This window comes from Rutidosis leptorrhynchoides, unplaced genomic scaffold (genome assembly GCF_046630445.1).
Source record: "Rutidosis leptorrhynchoides isolate AG116_Rl617_1_P2 unplaced genomic scaffold, CSIRO_AGI_Rlap_v1 contig377, whole genome shotgun sequence".
NCBI lineage: Eukaryota > Viridiplantae > Streptophyta > Magnoliopsida > Asterales > Asteraceae > Rutidosis > Rutidosis leptorrhynchoides.
This window is the reverse complement of record NW_027266615.1, coordinates 51,751-72,734: the sequence shown is the minus strand read 5'-3', so window position 1 is coordinate 72,734 and position 20,984 is coordinate 51,751. Positions and strand designations below refer to the sequence as shown.

The window sequence follows — 20,984 nt, the reverse complement described above, 5'->3', positions numbered from 1 at the left end:
TGTGCACGTCGAAAGAAAATAAACCATCCTCCTCAACATCACATGCCTAAAGAATCAATTATCAAATTTCAGGTAAAGAAATACGAAGTAAGTTGTTTCAATTAAGTGCCAATGAATTCTTGAATAGAATTGTATATACCTGCACAAGTACAGCACCAGCAGCATCCCCAAAGAGAATGCATGAACCTCTATCAGTCCAATCGACAAAACGTGAAAGCGCATCTCCCCCGATCACTAGGACATTCTTAAAACCACCACCTGGAGTTTACAAGTTTCGATTGTGTTATTCATTGAAGCCAAAGTTGGAGAATTCAATAAAAGGAAAAGCAAACAAATTTGTTTACCCCGAATGTGGGAGGAAGCTGAAACTAATCCCAAGATGAATCCACTGCATGCAGCTGTAATATCATAAGCCAAAGGATTGTTTTTGCAGCCAAGCGCTCTTTGGATCTGGCAAGCGCACAAGGAAAAAAATTAAGTGTCTTGAAGGGAATGTGTGGTTGAATAAGTAAATCATCAAGCTAATAAGGACATAATTGGCCTAGTACCTGAGGAGCACCACCAAAAAGATCCTCTGGAGTGGATGTGCAAAACAAGACAAGGTCAACCTCATCAGGTTCGACCTTTGCCATCTCAAGAGCCTTCCTTGCTGCCTCGGTTGCTAGGCCAGTCAAAGTCTCCTTGCCTAAGGTAGCAAAGATAAAAAAAAAAAAAGAGTTAATTCACCAAGCAAATGAGATAAAAGTAATGACTAAGTTTGCAAACGGGTACTGACCTGAAAGAACTCGGCGATTGCGAATTCCAGTGCGGACAGAAATCCATTCATCATTGGTATCAATAAATTTAGCAAGATCATCGTTGGAAACCTCAAGACTTGGTGTAGCAGAACCGCATCCAACTAACTTGCAGCCTCTACTGACGAGTCTGCTTTTGTTGAAATGGAAACAGCAAACGAATGTGCAGATCAGTAAAATTGATGTTCTTCAACTCAAATAATCAATTTACTCAGATGTCCTAAATACAAGGCTGAACTAGGACACGACACGCAAACACAGAAAACGGAATCAGCCTTGTAAGACTGCCAGCACCCACAGACATTTGCCTACATTATAAGTTTTGTTGCAAATTCTAGGACATGCATCATGAAAGATGAACATAAATAAGCCATTTAGATATGCTATTAAGCAGGAGGCGTTCCTGAAAGTGATAGATAATCACAATTTACCGGAAACTCTTCGATTTCATGCATGAGAAATCAGCCTAAACTCAGGGAGACGACCTAAGACTACTAGAAAGAACATCAATCTCATAGAAAATATACTCATCAGCCAACCTGCTGTTATATGAAGGGGGAAAAAATCAATTCTTGCTATCATTTAAGGATAGCCTGAAAGTTTAAGTTACAATCAGCCTATGTGATTACATGTTCCCAACATTTAAACTGCAAAATTTTCCATCAGAAATCAGTAGCTTAGTTTTTATCTCCCTCAACAGAGCCAGATTCCTGACTTTTAGAAGAGACAATACAGTCATTTGATGTATATGTTTCTTAACTCAATCAAGACATCCTTTAAGACTATAGTGTACTGAGACAATTTCACTGACTAGCCTAGAAGCTGATACCAATCTGTAGCTACATTAATCAAGACTCTGGAATAACTTTTAAACTCATGAGCACCAAAATTTAAAAGGTGAATAGCATTGATCATCGATCATTTCCATAGGCTATAGATAAGCTAAGAGTCCAATAAGCTAAATGGTCAGACCATGACACCTGATAATGAACTGACTTCATCCTTCTTGTTCAAAATAAGCTTCACTTCTGAAAATATGTTTTCAGCTCATTATATAACCTCATAACATGAATTTCCAAATTGAATAAGAACAAGCAGCAACATATGTAGACTAATACTAGACATACAAGACTAAATGATGCATGTTCTGTCATCTCAATACCAAGTAATCTGATTCAAAAATGATTCCCAGAAATCAAAATTTCCGGAATCAAATACAGTGGATAACCCAATCGCATCTGGAACCCAATAAAGCAAATTGAAACAAAAAGAGTCAACAGGTTAAAAAGTTCACCTGGGCAGTCTAGATTCAGACGTTGACAAATTTCTGTCAGAACCTTGAATGGTACTAGAGCAAACTACCGTCTTGAAAACAACCTTAGGGAAGCAAGACCCAGATCGAAAAATCCTTACTGGAGACTGAATCTTCGTCCTTAGACTTGGAACTGTTGGCGTAAGCAAACCAGATACATTTGCCATTGTATATAAACTCAGAAAACCCAATATAGTTAACGGAGAGAGACACAAAAAGGACTGAACTTTGTTTGCTGTAGAAGGAGGGATGACGAATATTTTTACAAAATCACTAAGCTCGAATGAGAAAAAACGAGAATGCAGTTTAAAAAATGGAACTTTGTCAGAGCCCCATGTGATAAAACAATGAAATTGAATTCAGATTTGTGAGCAACACTGGCAGTTGAGTATTTGGGTATAAAGCACATTGGATGTCCCGACGACACGAGGGGAAGAAAGAAATAGGATTGAGAGGGGGCGATTATGATTATGCAGAAAAATAAATAATTAATTCAAAAAGTTGTAATTTTGACAATTCCAAAGTTCGTCGGGGTGGATGCCTGTAAGATAACTGTAAACTCGTCTCTCTCTCTCACTCTCAATTTCTCTCCATACACAAAGACAGTCCACAATTGTCTCTCTATACTCTATATATGGGCTTCAGTTGCCCTTAAGTTGTAAGGAAGATGCCTTTTATTTTACGAATTACGACGCCCACCAACAAAGATTTGAACTTGATATCATCGAAGGATAAAAAGCCAGATTTTATTTATTTATTTATTTTATTTTTTAAATAACAAAGACTATTTTTTGATAATAAATAACAAAGACTTGATCTTGTTTTTTTCAATCAACATGAACAAATATATTAAAATTCTGATCTTGTCAATAACCCTATGTAAAGTTAAGCAATGTATGATTTTAAGAATCATAATTCTTTGAATTTCAATTATTGAGTTTGGTTGCCTAAATTCAATTCTCACTCAAGATTCGTGCCTCAATTATAACTTTTTTTACCATATTATATATCCTATCTTAAGCTTACAATTTTATTTTTATTTTTTCCCCCATCACATAATCGACATTCAACCATCAAAAAAAATATTATAGACATTCAAAATTTTCAATTTAAAATATACAATATTCGCCAGTTTTTAAGACGTTATAAATATTCTATTAATTAATTTAACATATATATATTTAATTCATTTTGAAGTTAAATTATTATTTTTCCATAATACCATTTATTCTTCAGAAGGAATATATAATGAGTATGATTATGTAATGACATTTTAGTCGGCTTACAACTATATACATTAAATTTAAGAACGTGCCCTCGAGGTTAATTATGAATCTTATGAAGGCATGTAGTTTCAAATTTGGTTCCTTGTTTTCCACTTTGAAGTTGCGATCCTATAAAATATCCACTCACGAGTTCCACGCAAAAAAATATTTTACTTATAGATTATATGTATCGAATTATAAAACCAGTTAATGATTGAATGAATCAGCATTGAGCGAAGAATCATATGGTCAAATGAAGCAATATATATATATATATATATATATATATCTTTATGATGTTTTGTCTTGGGGAGAATCTCTACTAGGCGTTTGAAGTTGACCATCCCAACAAGTAGTTCTAGGTTCAATCATGTGATATAGTTAGGATGGAATGCCTTCGTTTGGTGCATGGAGACATTGCAACAGCTCACAAAAGAGGCAAATTCACCGATTTCTTCCTCACCGGCACCAACGGAATATTCACCAAATTCTCAACCGAGCTCGTTGGCCGAGCTGGATGAGGATTCCGTAAAGACCCTCATAGGAAAACAATCTGGAAAAGGTATTGTTAAACTGGCAGACTTGTTTAAGATGCCAGAACCTAAGATTTTCAATCCAATGATTGATCTTATTTGTCAATCAATGACAAAAAAACCAAACCTACCTAATATCCGGAAACATATAACTTGGAACATACAAACGTAACTGGCAATTTTATTCTTCCAAAGGTAACATACAGAAATGTCATTCATGTCTAATTCAACCTCTTATTCAGAACTGACAACTTACAGAGGAAGATCGTAAAGAATTGGATAATGCTATATGCAGAACGCAATAGACGGCTCTTGTACCTTCTAATATTAAGAGGTTGGAAGTTGGATCATGTTCTTTAAACAGCTTTGTTAATGATGTTTTGAGCAAAGTCTTGATAAGCTTGCAAAACAAGATGGTCATTATCCCAATCATCTCGATATGTTTCTGGTCGAGTGCGCTTGTACTTTCCTGCTAAAATGTACATTTCTTTCCTCCATTCCTCACTGCCTGGATATCCACACTGAGCACCAAGCCAATCATTGTACTCAAACTGCACAACCAATGGAAAGTTCGTCCATAAATCGAATAAATAGACATGGAATTAAGGACAGAGTAGCTTACTGATAATAATTTATTTACCTGAGCATCTCCCAATTGGTGAGTATATCGCTTTGGTATGCCAGAAGATTCTAATTCTGAGTAAAAAGCTTTTACATCTTCCATCATTCTTTCTTGCGATGGAAGCAAGATCCGACCAGACAAGACGCCTGCAATCCACTTGCTTTGATATTCACATAGGGGGAAAGGAATGACCTGGATGAAACAAAAGATTCATAGAATATCTTTTAGCATCTAAATTGAATATTTGGAAATTAGAGAATTAGGAAGAGGTTCGACCTTCCATGGTAGCCCGACAAAGGACAGCCATGGGGCCAAAGTGGGTGGAAAAATATGCTTGTATAGCGGTCCAACACGATTATCGTCCACTGTCACAATGCCATTGGTTTCAAGAAAGGGAAAGTGATATTTGTACCTGAAACGAAACAGAAAACAAATTGGCATTAAAAATTAAAAGCTTCTTGATTCTTCTGGGGATGGAAAATTGTTTCCAAATGAAGGCTTAAAGGAGTAACTGACGATTACCCGGTGCAATGGAGGATAACGTCAGTACGAACAGACCTCCCATTTCGGAAAACCACAGTACCGTCTTCGCGAGCACTTTCAATCTGTATTTTTTATGCAATAAAAAGTTAGCATTTCAAATAAAAAAGATTCACAATATTTCTAACAAATAAAACAAATTTGAAATGAATTAACCATTGAATGTTGCCACATATTATCATGTCCAGGCTGTTTCTCATATGTTTCATCTGGAACTGATCGAGACGCAACGTGCACTTGTTTGGCAACTGTAGCTATGTCTCGACATATATCAACCGCACTTGCAGAACTTCCTATCAAGACAACAACCTTGGGCACACAAAATATAACATGTTCAGATATATCGAAGAGGATGATCATACATTAAGCAACTACATAAAGTGAAAGAACTAAGTAGGACGAGATATGTCCCAATTAAGTAAGCTGCTAGAATAGTAGCCTCCCGGCAGGACAAGTACAGTAGCATTCTACTAGTCTGTATTCAATAAACAGTTGCTACAATTTCAACTCTATAACAGAATTGAAAACTAGAATTTCAAGCTAGGGAGTAAGAATCGACTCTCTCTGAATCACTTAGAACTTTGTTTTTTATAGCAAGCATAAGAGAGACCTTGCACGTACTTGATCACGAAAAGGTTCAGGAACACGATAGTTGTGGCTATGCATTTGTTTCCCTGGCCATAAATTAACACCTGGGGAGAGAATCAATACAACGAGAAGTCAGAAACATGGATAAGATTAACATCCATAACTATATTCACAAATGAATTTCAAAAAGCTTTTAGAATAACACAAGTACTATGAAGTTTCTTATCAGGCAATCAGAAACCCAACACAGACATAAAAAAACTAAACCTGGGATGTCAGCTAGGCGTGGCTCAGTGTAATGCCCATTACAAATAACAACAGCATCAAAAACCTCTTCTTTACTTTCACCACTAATCCTTTTTAACTTCACTTTCCACTTGCTATCATCTACTAACCTGACATCATCAATCTGAGTCTCAAATTTTATCATCTCCTCAACACTAAACTCAATCGCAAACTCCTTCAAATACGCCAACACCTCTGCGTGACCCGGATACATTCTCGGGTCATGCGACTCGGTTCCGGGTCGGTACACAAAGGGGTAGTCCCGATAACCCATCACTTCTCTCGGCAAATTCGTCCGGAGCGACTCGTAGAGGCTCGTATGGATAATGGGTCGTTCATGGTTCAAGCTTAATGGGTCTGGTTCGACCCGGTCAGTGTAGACCCATGTACCGCCGACTTGGTTTTGCCTCTCAAAGACTGTGACTTTATGGCCTTCCCGATGAAGCTCGCGCGCGGCGACCAATCCAGCGGCTCCGGCTCCGATGACTGCCACGTGGCGGGAGGCGAATGGAGTGAGGGGTGTTGGCATGGTAGACGAAGCGAATTGGGATAGTTGTTTGAACTCATTTTTTATTTATAAAGTAATGGCGGCCACCAGTCGTCGAAGCTTATGTCATTGTCGGAAATGTACTTGTAAATAATTGGAGCCAGAATTTTGGGATGAGTCTAAATCCACGGATCTTTTTACTAAAGCCACGGAATTACATGTCTGGACCCTTTTACCCTTTCCACAAAAGGTCGAAAAAACTTCATATTTGTCCCATCTTAATATATTTTGATCTCCGCGGCCCCTTTAGTATTATTTTTGCGTAAAAGGGACCTCACGTTAGCCCGTTTACGTGTAAACGGCCCAAAATCCATAACGTCGTTAAATTGTCTGACGTGCCATCCAGTTATCAACATTTACACGCGTCATAATATTTAAAAAAAACTCCAATTTCATCCCCGTTAGTTTTGAAATTCAAATTCATCCCCGACAAAACTATTATTGTCAAGGATCAATCCCATGATTTTTGGAGTGCAATTTATTTTCCGACACGACCAATAATTAGGAATCATATATATTTCGTATTTGAAGGATTATTACAAGTCTGAGTCATAGTCACAGACAAACATAGATCCTAAAGAAGCTGGTCTAGGCTAATTATACAATTGGAGCCTTTACCGGCGAATTTTCAGAATGCTTCTTTAATTTCTTACACGCTTGTAGAGTCAATCTCTCTTTATTAAGTGCTCTTTTGTAGTAGTGAAGTGGACAACAAGGAAGCTATACTGATTAAAATACACTACACACTCTCCATATCCTAACATGGATCTAGCTTCAATTGTAAGCTCAATTTGCATTTTGTTAGCCATTTTTGTTCATGTTTCTCAATCTATTCCCTTCGTTTTACTCCATGGTAAGTAAATGACCATCATCTAATATATAACATTTCTTTCAAGTCTCACCTAATATTATTCTAATGCCATGAGTTACCGATGGCATGCAGGCATTAACGATGATTGCAACGGCGAAAAGGTCCAGCCATTCATGAAACAATTGCCCAAGCTTTCTGGCGTCCAAGGATATTGCATGTACAATATTATATGATATTTTTTCAGTTTCTTAAAACCTTTTTGGAGCTAACATGCATGAAATAATTTTTTAAATTGTCCTTCTCCCTTGACGCAGAGAAATCGGAGGTGGAGTGTGGGAATCATGGTTTATGCCTATGGACAAACAGGCAAGAATTGTTTGTGACAAGGTGATCATAAATCGATCTCTCTCCACAGATACTTATAAGATTATATATTTGTCGACATGTCTGTTGATTTAAATTGGATGGACGGTGAAGATATGGTGTCAAAATGACAAATTGACTTCTCGAGTATCAATAGATATCCCTCCTAATATTTATCTGTGGCTGAAATTCTAAAATATGTCGTATATATATAAAAATTCTGGCAGGCGAAGGAGATAAAGGAATTGCGTGACGGATACAATTTAGTAGAGCTCTCGCAGGGTAGCCTCATTGCTCGTGGGCTGATAGAATTTTGTGATGGAGGTCCGCCTGTAAGAAGAATTTGTATTGTAACTTGAGTCACAAGAATTTAGTCTTAGCATATACTCCCTCTGTCTCAAAATACATAGTGTCCTGATTTTTGTGGCAAGTGTAAGATATGTTAGACAAAAATTGACAAATTACGTGGTCAATGGTAGTTTGACCAAGCGTGTAGATTAATCCGTGTGACGGAATGATTTGAAACTTATTCTATAGTTTATCTATAGTACAAAGTTTAATGTTGAATCATTTATTTGACAATTTGTGTCAAGGATGAATGAGAAATGGTAGTATTAATATGGGTATTTTGTGCATGAGTGTACTAAGTCCCACATTGGAAATTTCATAGAAACATAAGCCATTTATATAGTTGTTTGTGTGTTGAAATTTAAAGTGTGTTGTAGAGGAAGTCTACAAGGTTCCACACGCGCACACCACCACGCATGCACGACCCGACCCGGATCAGATTTGTCAATTCGCGGATCATACCGGTTCGGTTCGTTTCTTTTTGGAATGAAGCCGGTTTGATTTTATGTCTAATTAATTAGGAGATTTTATTTCCTAATTGGTATTATGTGAATAATGGAAACTGTCCATTATTGTTGCACACCGTTTTGACTCCCGTAATTAAGAGAGATTTTGTCTCCTAATTTGTAACGGAATTTGTCAACTGTAATGACATGTAAATTTCCAAAAATTCAATGTAAAATTCGGATTGATTATTGCAAATATTGAAAAAGGAAATTGTCTCCCATTTGACTTGGAATTTTAAATGTGCAAGCCATGGAAAAGGATCACAATCAGAATCGTTTATGATTTGAGTGTACGTCATTAATAGGCGTCTTTATGTTAGAATATTGACGTCCACTCCGGTCGATCTTTTCCTATTCCAATCGTCACCCTTAGCCTATAAATACCTTGCTAGATTACGGGTTCATACACACTGAAAAACACTCAGAAAACCCTCTAGCAAATAGGTCGGCTAACAACCCACCTCTTTCTGTCTTTCTTTCTCTACGAGTCGTCGGAGAGTTTAAGCTAGCGTAAGTCTCGCCCGAACTACGATTAAATCTTGTGCTGGTTATCGTCGTTCATTCGGTTGTATCCTGGGAAGCTCTACGCCATTGTAACCGAAGCACAGTACGGGACGTAATACGCTTTAAGGAAAGCGATCCAATCGTGCCTCCGAATCAAGTTTGCGTCTCTCTTCCCTTAAAATTTTTTATATTTGATTTATGATATGCATGTTTGTTTATTTGTTTAAATTCGACGCTTATGTATGTATGTTCATATTAATTTAATTTTCTGTAAAATTAAATTGTCGATTCAATTATTATGATTCATGTGATCAATAAAATTCAGTGATGTATTTCCAGAATAAATATCGCCTATTTTGTTTTTATTATCGCAATTTTGCATAATATTTCCAACAAGGTAGTAATTTGAAATCGTAATTTATCAAATGATCAATATTGCCTCAAATTTTCGAGACAGGTTAAGAATTTCATCACTTTGGGAGGACCAAATGCCGGTGTAGCCTCTGTACCTCTCTGCGGAGTATGTACCAGTACCTTATAATTTCATTCAAACTTTTTGGAATTTTAATTAATTCCTTCAAATTAATATGACATACTAATTAATTTCCTTTTCTGATCTGTTAATTATATTTATGGTCTAGGAATTTATGCGAGCTTCTGGCCATCATGCTGAAAAAGGCTGATATTTATTCAGAGTACGTGCAAGTAAGTCTTCGGCCATCATCATACATGGAGCCTTCGATTGGTTTTTTCATGGAAAATAAAATTTTAATACCAAATATTTAATACAAATTCCTATATATGCTTGAATCACAGGCGAATTTGGCTCCTAGTGGATATCTAAAAATACCAAATGTGAGTTGCATTTCTTTATCCGATCTGCAAAGGTCGTGTAATTGTTATAGTAGTATATCCTAGTGACTAGCTTTATGCTTATAATCTAAATTAATTAATGTGATAATGAGCAGGATATAAGCAACTACTTGAAAAAATGCAAGTACCTTCCAAAACTGAACAACGAGATCACTGAAAAGCGAAACTTCACCTACAAGGAACGATTCACTAGGTTGCACAACTTGGTCCTAATAATGGTATAACTAGTGACTGACTGCTAATTCTGGGTAATGATGCTATTCCCAGGAATTTTTTTGGCTAAATCCACGAAAATTGTCTTTTGTGCTTCGTGACTGTAAAAGTTAACGCATAATGTCAATTTTCGTGGATTTAGCCGGAAAGTTAGTGGGAATAGTACCACCGGTCAATTCTTTTCTTTCTCGTAATCTATCGATCTAATTTGCATCATTTAAATAGAGTTGAATTGTTGGAGATATGCAGTTGAGAATGACGGTGTGATAGTACCAAAGGAAAGCTCATGGTTTGGATATTATCCGGATGGAGACTTCAGTAGAGTTGTGCCTCTAGAAGAGACAAAGCTATACAAGGAGGACTGGATCGGCCTAAAAACATTGTGTGAGGCTGGAAAGGTCAAGTTTATTAAAGTGCAAGGATCTCATCTAAGAATTTCCAGAAAGGACTTGCAAAAACATGTCGTGCCTTACCTTACTTAAAACAGATATTGAAAAAATTAATGGAAAGGAGAGGAAACCACAACCCATGATCAGTTGGCGTGAAGCACAAGTTAGAGTGGATTAGCTGGTAAGTTAGTTACTGGGTTTTAGATGCGAGTATGGGCCGTAAATGGGCCTATAAGAATTACACAGCACTTTAGAATATATCATTCATTTTTTTTTTCTTTTTTGTAATTAAAGATTTTTATTTATTTATTTATTATTATTATTTTTTTTTACAATTAGTAAAAGTCTTTCTATTTTTTAATTACTGAAAAAATTCTCTAGAAAAGTTTTTCGTTAATTGGGATTTCAAATACCGATGCATATTAAGGTGGAGGGACTGACAGACAGTGATATGAAAATCTAAGTGTAAAAATAATAAATTACTAAAAACATTGGGTGTGATGTCAAGGAACTTAGTCAGCACAAAAAAGGGGAAATGCTTGACAAAGTTTGCTTTAATTAAGTAATTTAAGCTGAGGTTTGCCATGTCTCTCCGATTGTCTCTAACTTGGAGTTATTCTGGAGTTGTATGTCTGTTGAAGTGGAGGTATAGTAACTAAGTAACAGATGTACTCACTTGTCGCTCCTCGAGAAAAGCGACAAATAATAAGGATTAGAGATAATACTATTTGGACAAATGAACAAATATCGTGAAATGATCGTATCGTTTCCAATTTTATTCTATTTATTTTTGTTTCAAATAAAATTGAGGATAAAATCGTCATTTCACTGCAATTATTCACTTTGTCTATTTGTCCATTTATCATTATACATTTAATGAAAGATGGATGAATTCATTGAGAAAATTAGGGTGAGATTAAATCCACGGAAAAAAGTTTTTTGTGACGGAATTTCCCGTCACTAAATGATAAAAAGCTTTTTCCCATGAATTTAATATATTTTATTGTGAATTTAATCTTTCTCAAAAAATTACATGTACATAATTCGTATATAAATTATATTCGTTTGTGTCTAAAATATATTCTATCTTATCCTATACATCTTTAAAATCATATTTTATGTATCATTTCTAATAAGAAATACAATTTTTAAAAATGTTTAAAACAGAAGGCGTATATATTCCAAATACTAAAATAACACAACTTATTATCATTCATTGTGATGAAATTCATATCAACTCTCGATTAAGAAAAAAACCCAGTACTAAATTTAGGTGACAAAACAAACGTAATTTAACAAAGTACAATAAATTATTATAAAATTAAAGTGATGATCGATGAATTTAATGTGAGTTCACCCAACAAATAAAACCAGACAGCTAAGGCATGGATCCCAATAACAGTGAAAGTTTATCTCAGATTCCAATATGGTCCCCAATCTTAAAACTCATCGGTTCTTTCTTTCTTGCCATTTTATTTTTGTTTCTTCCCAAGAATTAATACTATTTTTATTTTAAACATTCATTACTCCTATTTACTCAACTAACTTTGTATTATATCACATCTCTTTTTCCTTTTTTACACAATGCACTAATACAGTACCACATCTCCACATAGCATTGAAAATTACTCTTGCAACTGTAAACAGTTTCAGCTATTGTCCCTTTTGTCATCGGGAAAAAAAAAAAAGAGGTATTTTTAAAAGGTGTCGCCATCTCTATTGGTGAGATAGAAAAAAATAATACTCCTTCCGTCCCAAATTAAATACTAATATAAACATAATTTTTTATCTCAAATTACATACAAGTTTTTATAAGTTTAAGGAACATTAATTATGTTTTTCCATTATATTCTCACCACTTTCACCATCTTCCCTCACCAACTTCACCATCTTTACATATATATTCTTTATGAGGGTCTTTTAATCTATACAATCATAATTATTATGTTGAAAAATAAATTAAAAAATATATTTTATTAATTTTTGTGAAATTTCCTACATTAACATTTAATTTGAGACGGAAGGAGTACTAATTTTATCGATTGTGTGATATTTTCGCTAGTTTGTCCATACTAATTCTATCCTCTTGATGCAATAATGTGCATCATTTTTTTTTATATATGTCGCTTTCATTGATTAAATGTTATTAATATGTAAGTAGAAGTGAGTTAATGTTTGTCTTAGTAAAGTATTTGTCAACTCTACAATAATATATATTCAAAATCATAAATGAGGATGAATGGGAGATTATATGGTGAAATTTAATAAGAGGATAAATAATTATTTTCCTATTTTTTGGCATCATAAGAAATACGAGAGACCTTAAAAAAAAACCGATAGTAACACTCATTTCTATCTCTAACCAGTACATTAGATTTGTAGATTGTAATTGGAGGCTGGCCTATCTTTCATAATCAGTACATATTTTCAAATGACTCCAGGAGCTATACCTTCACTCATTTAAATCCTTAAAGTTCAATTTACCATCTGAGTCCTTGACGTGAAATGAACTGAACAAAAGTCAAGGGATCCAATTGAATAAAATTATAGTTACAAGGGTCATCTACAAAAGCAATGAAAAAACTTATGGATCTAAAATGTCATTATCCAAAAAAAGGAAAACTAATTAATTACGGGCACGACTATTTTCACGGTTGTTTTACTAGATACACGAGTTTTGTAAAACTTTTCTTGCTGTTGACCTTTTTACCCTTTAACGCCATAAACATAAACACTGTATCCAGAAATATTTTACTTTGTGTTTGGACGAGTAATTAAAATTTATTAAGATATTTGGTGTAAAATTGAGGCAATGCACTGTGTAATTAAAGGGTATAAAAGTCAAGAATAATAATAATAAATATTAAATCTCCCGTGTACTAGGTAATACTATAAAATACTCAATAGTATAAAAAATCCCCATGTTTGCTTTTGCTGGTGAGACTCTTCTTTTGGCCCACAAAACTGACTGGTCCTCTCTCTCTATCTCTCTCTCTCTCATTAGCCAGAAATCAAAACTGCCAAAAGGGAAATGAAAAAGAAGACTGAAAGAGGAGAAAGAGTGATTGAAGTGACAGAAAGCGACTATAAATACCAGAATGGTTTGGTTGTTGATCGATTCCACATTTTCTCTCTCTAGAGACTGAAATTAATAAGATATTATCTTTCTTTCTTTGTGGGTTTCTTCATTGTGTGTGTGTAGTTTCTTTCTCTCATCCTTCTTTAACTATTACTACTACTAGTACTGCTTATCCAAAATTCATAAGTATTCATCTTGTTGTTTCATGAATGAGAGTTTCATGAAGCAGCAATCAGCTTTTTCTGGTGTGGAATTATAAATAATGCTCTGTTCTTCTCTCCAGTCTTCTTTTTTAGATTATTCCAGGTAATATCTAATTAGCTTTTTCATCTTGATTTATTATGATTAGTGTGATTATTGAAAAATTTCAATTACCATGATTCATTTTTTATATAAAACCGACGTTTGAAGCTAAAGTTTCAAACTTTAACAAAACCCCACTAATAAAAATACAAGCTTTTTTCTCTTCATTCGAGTTTCATGATGCTCATGGTTATATTATATACTACTATTTAATTAAATGTTAGATAGCATCTCTATGTACATCTATCTATATGCATATATCATGCTCATGTTATGACTTATGAGAGAAAATTAAGTTGAATCGTCAGATCTACCAAGCCCCCATCACATGTGTGTGGGTCATCTAATTGCTTTTGTTTCTTTATGGTATTCAAATGAGAAACTGATGAGACAAGCTAAGCTAAATCAATCGCATGCTAGTTAGGAAATGATCATCATGTTTGTTTTGTAAATACTAACATCATTCTCCTGAAAGTCTTATTATATAAATAGCTCATCTAAGCTTTCATTTCATACCGTTGTTCGTTTTCGGGCCAAAGTGTCCCCGGAAAGTACTTTTGTTCCATGGTAAAGATGTAGTTAAACATATTAACTCTGTTAGTTTTTATTTATTGTTTGTCTCAGTACATTTTCCATGGTTGGTTGTATGGAGTTAATTATTGAGTGGGGCCTAACTCCAGTAATATGTTTCTGTGTTTAGACTAGCTGGAATAACTGTCATGTTATCGTGATTGTCATTACTGCTTCGCTGGGATTGGTAAACAATTACCCAGCCAGAAAGAAAATTCTTCGCTGCTAGACGAGGTTAGAGTGAACTTCATCTAGTGAATGCATGATGTCTATCTATTTCCCCGGAGAAAGCAGAATGCTGGTGCGAGGAGATCTCGATCTAAATTTAGTTCAGAGATCCAATGGTTCAGTCACCGAAGCTTTTAAGCACACTATAGTAGAGCAGGATGCTGTCTTTAGGAAGCAGGTACGATTTTTTATCCGCATAACGTTGACTTTTGTGTTTCGTCCAATTACTGTGCTTGCTCTAGCATGAATCATGAATTGCTTGATATTTATTTAGTATTGTGGCTGATACTGTAGTAGATCAAATTGTGACAACAGTCTCGTACCTTAGTTGGGTTGTACAGTACTCATCCAGGAATAACAACATTACACTTTTATGCTATCATCAAAGTAGCATTCATAAAGAAAAACCATGGTTTTATCATTTCCTCTTTAGTACTACGTAATTATTAATTTTTCTTCAGGTGCATGATCTCCACCAGTTATATAGTGTGCAGAAGACATTAATGAAGGGTAGGCCATCAGATGAGTTTGATGTATACAATTCAAGGAAGTATGCTGGACAATCATACCCTGTACCTTTTATGAGCTCGCCAAGTCATCAAACATTGGCAAAAGATAGATGGTTTCCAATGGTAATTTTTTGTGGTAAATTTTTTTTTTCTCGTCCTTTGCATATTTCTTTGTTATTATATGGTTGCCTCGTCTTAAAGCAGGCATCTGGATCAAAGGAACTTAGAAGTTGGGAAATTTCTGAAGGCCGCCGACAAATGCACCGTAATATTCAGCACAAGACTCTTGATCTTCAACTTCCTGCAGATCAATACATTAGCAAGGTTGACGATGATCCTTTGGATTTAAAACTTTCGTCAAGTATGGTAGGGAGGAATAAACGGAAGGAGAGTCGTAAGAGAAGTTGGTTTGATATGAAAACTCATCTCTTTCCTATAACTGTCATTGATCTGGAAGAACCAACCCGGGAAAAGTCAAACTGCTCTGAAATTGTGGTTATTGATTTAGAAGAGTCAACTGAGACGATATCTGTTCAGGATGCAAAGCGTGGACCATCTTTTGGCTGTGTTCCACCAATTGTCAACTTTGATGGAAACAATGAGACGCAAGTTTCTACTGTATCTCGTCCAGTCATCTGGGAAAATGTGAACAAAGATCCATCTCAAGAGATTGCAGAAAGTAGCTGTCTTATAGTAGGTGACAATGGAGGTTATCAAAAGCTGAACTCTCTTAATGGAGGTGCGCTTCCTTGTTCGAGAACCAACGTTTTATGCCGTTATCTAATTCAAGCATATTGGGATTAGCTCTTTTGATTCAAATTGTTTTCATGTGTGCAGATTTGACCGAATGCTATGCTACCGCCAAGTGCAAAACCTTATTCACTAAGGAGCAAAGAATTGTGTCTTTTGAAGGTGAATTGCTGGACCTTAACAAAACTCTACCAGAAGATTCGTCTTGTAATGTGATCGATCCTTCAGCAGACAGCTCCTCAAATTGTTTAGAAGGACAAGTTGGGAAGATTCACGGACACTGCTCAATCACTATTTCGAGAGAAAAAGATTTCGATATTAACTGTTCAAATGAAATTTCAGCTGAGGATATTGTAAATGTTGCCAGCACGAATTCATGTAGTCAGAATGCAGAATGTAGTGATAAGTCTCATTCTCCTTCGAAGCCGCGTTCTGTATCCGATGATGATTCGTGGAGCATAAAGACCATGCAATCCGGGACCGAGTTTGGTAACTTGGACAGTCCAAATAGTCATAAAAGTAGAAACATAGGATTGGTGCAAAGTAAAGAAGACAATGTCCCTGACCAAGTACTAGTGGATGGTGTTATCCAAGGTGCTGCCAAATCTCTGATCCATATCTCCCTCAGCCATCCTCAAGATATATCGGCTAAAGTAGGATTCGACGAGACTCACGGGACTAGGATTGAGAAGCAGCCACAAATTTCTGAAGATTCATATGAACTGATTGCTCTAAATCTAACAGAAAGTAACGAAGAAGACATAACATCAAAGCCGTTGGAAGTGAATGAGAACCAGGATTACAGTTGTAAGCTTAGGAGGGGAAGAAGATTGAAAGATTTCCAGAAGGACATATTACCAGGTCTAGCATCTCTTTCCAGACACGAAATTTGTGAGGATATAAACATCCTGGAAGGTATTCTGAGATCGAGAGAGTATCGGAAGATGAATGGAATAAAGGGTGATGGAGGAAAATGGTGTTCACTCGGTACTAGGCGCTCAAGACGCAGAAGATCCTCATGAAATTTGACATGCATGTTTAGTACTCTTGTTTTTTACAATTGATTGTGGATTTGTACATTATAACCACCCAATAATGTTTTAATCCCTTGAATTTGCTATTAGTTGCCAACAATGCATGACTTTATTAATACTATTATGTATTTCGTTAGCTGGAATTAACATTGGTGTGGTAGCACTAAATTATTCGTGTAGTTCTAGATTGCTGTTTAGCAGAATAGATTCTGGTATTCTTGACTTGTGAGTCAAGTAATGAATCAATTTATGAAAAAACCTAGTTTGGACTACTAATGAATAGTTGACTTAGAAGCCGAAGCTAGTTATGGGCCAAAGCCCAAATTGATTAGTAGGGTGTGAAAGTACTGAACCAATAATGTCACCAAATAGCCTTAATGAAGAATAAAAGGACTATAAAGTCAAATTACTTAAACTGGAGGGACTAATTGAGTAGTTTGGAGACGTTTGATCTCTCCTCTTTAAATACTCGTCTTTTTTCTTTCTCATCTTCTTCATTTCCCTCCTCTGAGCCAACACTCTCACTAGCTCCACTGTTCCCATCGTCTCTTTTTCCTTTCGTTCATAACTGAAAACCAGAGCACATCAAAAGACTCAACTTTATTTCTTCGTTCTTTATAGTTTTGGGTTTTTTACTTGTATAGTGTTTTTTTATTGCATTACACAAGAAAGAATGTCAGCTTACAGAGACGAAGATCCTCGTATCAATGGGATCAAAACTAAGATTAGTGTCGTCCCCAATTTCCCCAAACCAGGTTTTTATATTATCCTTCCTTTTTTTTTTTTGCTTTGAGAAAAAAAATAAATAAATGAAAATTTCTTAAGCTTATGGCAAAATCCGAGGTTTTCTCATCTGGGTTTTTAATTTTTGTGGACAATTAGCTTAAAGGTTCAAAATTTCCTCCGATTAATGCTTGTCAATGACTTTTTTTTTTTGTGGTAGGTATCATGTTTCAGGACATCACTACTTTGTTACTGGATTCCAAAGCATTTAAGGACACTATCGACTTGTTCGTTGAGCGATACAAAGGCAAAGACATCTCAGTTGTTGCAGGTAGAAACCTTTTTTAAGTATTAATTTTGAGATGTGTGGGAAACTTTTTTTTCTTTTTTTAACCAATCTCAATTGTTAGACTTCAAATGGGAGGGATCCAAAAGTAGGTATGTTTGACACACAGGTTAAAAAAGAAGTTGGTAAATACACAATATTGCTTAAGTTTCTGGTTGCCTTTTTGAAATGCTTTAAAGGATATTGTGAAATGGAGGAGACTGTTATGTTATATATGTGTGGTTTTTCTTTGAGTGATTTATTGTTTGACTATGAACCTTTTGTTAGTGGGACTTTTCCATTGATTGCCTACTCTTGAAAAGAAGTTTTCCTTTCCTTTTTGCTTGAAGGGTTCTTATGTATGAGTGTTTATTATTGTTGTTGGCATGTGCTAGGATCCAATTGTGTTTTGATGATAAGTGGACCCAAATGATGCAAATTTCTCTTGGGGTTGATTTTTCTTTGGCTCCATTATGATGTGGGGTTTTCCACAGTTCAACATGGTAGTGGGAATTCTAAACTCCCTCATCCTTTTTCTATGCAATACTCAATTTTCTCTGCTAGAATACTAGTGGCATTTTAGAATTCACGTTCAAAAGTATGCTGCAATGGCTACTATCCAAGTCTCCATCCCCTCGGTCATAAAAGTGTTATAGGATATAATTATGGAGTTGGAGCCAAAAACCACAATTATTGGTTCTCTAAGCCTAGAAACATTCAGAACTTCCAAGACCAAGATTTTGAAATCTTTCTTTTCTGGATTTTATAGTACAGTTCGTCGTTATCCGAAATTTGAAATCAAACAATCATGCACTGATCACAGCTGTGCAGATTTGAAGATAATTCACTGATCATCTAATGTTGATTTAAGCTATAATATGCTAGACAAACCTTGTATTTTCCCGTCAAGTTGTCTAATTTATTTTCCATTTATTAATCCTCATAATGAGGCCAAGACAGCAAAGGTATTGCTTTCATTGCAAAACTCCAAATACGATACAGTTATTCCAACAAACCTGTGGGGATTTGAAAATGATTAATGATGTCATCATGGGATAGATGCCTTGGTTTTATTCTTTTAACTTCTTTGTTACTCAATAAAAACAGGATTTCTCTACCATTTATTATGCATGTACTTTGTCCTAATGTCTGATGCTCTGAGGATTAGAATCTGTCTCTTAGTATGCTCACATGGACTTTGTTGTCTTGTGTTTATTTGGATTTTTCTCCTCCATAGGATACTTCACATGGAAAAGTTGTGGCCTTTTCCCTGTGGAGATAAGGCTTATCATGTCTTTGTCAATTGTCAGAAGAACAGATGTAAACCTATTTTTAGGTCTGACACATATGCTTACTATATTTGATCGTTATGAGCCCACGTTTCTTTTTTTTGTCCCTCCCTTTTGCAATCATATTACCCTCAACTGTTCCAATGATTGCATCCTCATCCATGGATAGTCTATATAGGTTTTGTGATAGCAAAATTTTAACTCCGTGGTTGTATGCATTGTGTTGATCTTTCTCAATGATCAGGTAAAATTTTAAACTTGGCAGCAAAAAACTCTTTGCATCATTTGACATCTTTGGACTTACTTATTGCATGATTATAAAGCAAGTTCAATGGGGCTGCATACTTTTCTTTCCTTTTTCTGTTGTTAGATTGCAAGAATTCATCACATGGTCAATTCCAGTCCATCTATTCTTTGATGATGATAAATAGTTAGTGATGCAAGTAGCTGCTCTGTTTCAAAGTTTGTCATATGTGAGGTTTTACTTAATGTAGGGCATACATACATTTTCTCTGAACTTATTTTATTTCTGATTCTAGGAGTAGAGGCCCGAGGTTTTATATTTGGTCCTCCAATTGCTTTGGCCATTGGAGCAAAATTTGTTCCCTTGAGAAAACCAGGAAAATTGCCAGGTAATTTCTTCTTATGATTGCACGAGTCCGGATAAGTTTTCAACTCTGTTTGATATGCGATTGAAATGTCACATCGTCATAGTTAAGGACTTGTGGATGAATGACAAACTATACGTTGGATGCCATTGATACATTTAAGAACTCTTGCAGTGCATCTTGAAGCCGTAATCCATAGTACTCTAATAAGAGTTATGAGAAATTGGTCTTAAGCAACAAAGATTTACTTACAACTTCACAGGTGAAGTAGTGTCAATAAAGTATGATTTGGAATATGGGAGTGACTGTCTCGAAATGCAAATCGGAGCAGTTAAGGCAGGGGAGCGTGCTTTGGTGGTTGATGATCTGATTGCCACTGGCGGGACTCTCTGTGCAGCCATGGATTTACTTGGTAACTTTGTTTCTCTTCATTCAAGCTATAAAATATTTGGATCTTGATGTGTCTAGAAACTTAGGAAATAGAGTTTTATTCAGTTATACTACATTTTTGTTTTATTGTTGTGGTGGTTTGAATTGTTTGCAGGACGTGCTGGAGCAGAAATAGTTGAATGTGCTTGTGTAATTGAATGTCCTGACTTGAAGGTGATTAAGTTATTGTTTCTTCCTTCCTAGAATTTGGTTGAATTGATTACTTGTCAGTCAAGTTACTTACTAATATGCAAGTATTTGTGGATCCATTGCTTTGCAGGGTCGTGAGAGGTTGAACAACAAGCCATTATATGTGCTTGTGGAGTATCATTGATCAGGATTAAGGATATCCATCTATCTTTCTATCCATCCATCCATCCGCTCTTCTCCGACGCAAACAACAAAAACCTTGATAATTTATTTTACCTAGCAGCATAGAGCTAGCATTGAATTTATTTTTGACTGAGGATGGGAATTTAATCCACCCCAAGTTTCTTTTGGGACCTCCACTATATGATGGATTAAGGTTTCATTTGTTTGTCTCCAAACGTTGTGCTTTGTGCTTGCTATTTCATTGATTTTCATGTATTTATGATTTAACGAATTGATTGATGGGTAAGTATTCAATTTTTTTAATATAATAA

The 20,984-nt window shown here is 35.5% G+C and overlaps 3 protein-coding genes and 1 pseudogene across 3 annotated transcripts; 2 read left to right on the top strand and 2 right to left on the bottom strand.

Annotated features, from left to right (window-relative positions):
* Positions 1-7: 7 nt before the first annotated feature.
* Positions 8-2,273, bottom strand: LOC139883277 (beta-ketoacyl-[acyl-carrier-protein] synthase III A, chloroplastic-like; the record flags this gene model as incomplete). Its single annotated transcript, XM_071867479.1, has 6 exons — positions 2,089-2,273; positions 776-924; positions 549-685; positions 345-450; positions 140-258; positions 8-46 (listed from the first exon to the last, which is right to left on the bottom strand). Coding segments are annotated over exons 1-6 (735 nt in total), but the record flags the coding sequence as incomplete, so codon positions are not given.
* A 1,987-nt stretch (positions 2,274-4,260) lies between these two features.
* LOC139883276 (flavin-containing monooxygenase FMO GS-OX-like 4) lies at positions 4,261-6,474 on the bottom strand. Its single transcript, XM_071867477.1, has 7 exons — positions 5,922-6,474; positions 5,688-5,758; positions 5,223-5,375; positions 5,049-5,131; positions 4,803-4,938; positions 4,545-4,718; positions 4,261-4,455 (listed from the first exon to the last, which is right to left on the bottom strand). Exons 1-7 carry the CDS (start codon positions 6,466-6,468, stop codon positions 4,261-4,263), a joined length of 1,359 nt encoding a protein of 452 aa, XP_071723578.1. The 5' UTR covers positions 6,469-6,474.
* Positions 6,475-7,248: 774 nt separating this feature from the next.
* Positions 7,249-10,586, top strand: LOC139883275 (uncharacterized; annotated as a pseudogene).
* Positions 10,587-17,639: 7,053 nt separating this feature from the next.
* On the top strand, positions 17,640-20,674 carry LOC139883269 (adenine phosphoribosyltransferase 4-like). The gene is made up of 6 exons (XM_071867473.1): positions 17,640-17,721; positions 17,910-18,020; positions 19,843-19,935; positions 20,174-20,323; positions 20,456-20,514; positions 20,621-20,674. Exons 1-6 carry the CDS (start codon positions 17,640-17,642, stop codon positions 20,672-20,674), a joined length of 549 nt encoding a protein of 182 aa, XP_071723574.1.
* Positions 20,675-20,984: the final 310 nt, after the last annotated feature.

What these genes read in the sequence shown, in the direction of transcription:
- LOC139883276 (XM_071867477.1), bottom strand. Translation starts at nt 6,468, where the DNA reads ATGCCAACACCCCTCACTCCATTCGCCTCCCGCCACGTGGCAGTCATC. An exon ending in ACGCCTAGCTGACATCCCAG is followed by an intron (nt 5,759 to 5,921) that starts GTTTAGTTTTTT and finishes TTCTCTCCCCAG; the next exon opens with GTGTTAATTTATGGCCAGGG. An exon ending in ACCAATTGGGAGATGCTCAG is followed by an intron (nt 4,456 to 4,544) that starts GTAAATAAATTA and finishes TTGGTTGTGCAG; the next exon opens with TTTGAGTACAATGATTGGCT.
- LOC139883269 (XM_071867473.1), top strand. Translation starts at nt 17,640, where the DNA reads ATGTCAGCTTACAGAGACGAAGATCCTCGTATCAATGGGATCAAAACT. An exon ending in AAAACCAGGAAAATTGCCAG is followed by an intron (nt 19,936 to 20,173) that starts GTAATTTCTTCT and finishes ACAACTTCACAG; the next exon opens with GTGAAGTAGTGTCAATAAAG. An exon ending in TGCAGCCATGGATTTACTTG is followed by an intron (nt 20,324 to 20,455) that starts GTAACTTTGTTT and finishes AATTGTTTGCAG; the next exon opens with GACGTGCTGGAGCAGAAATA.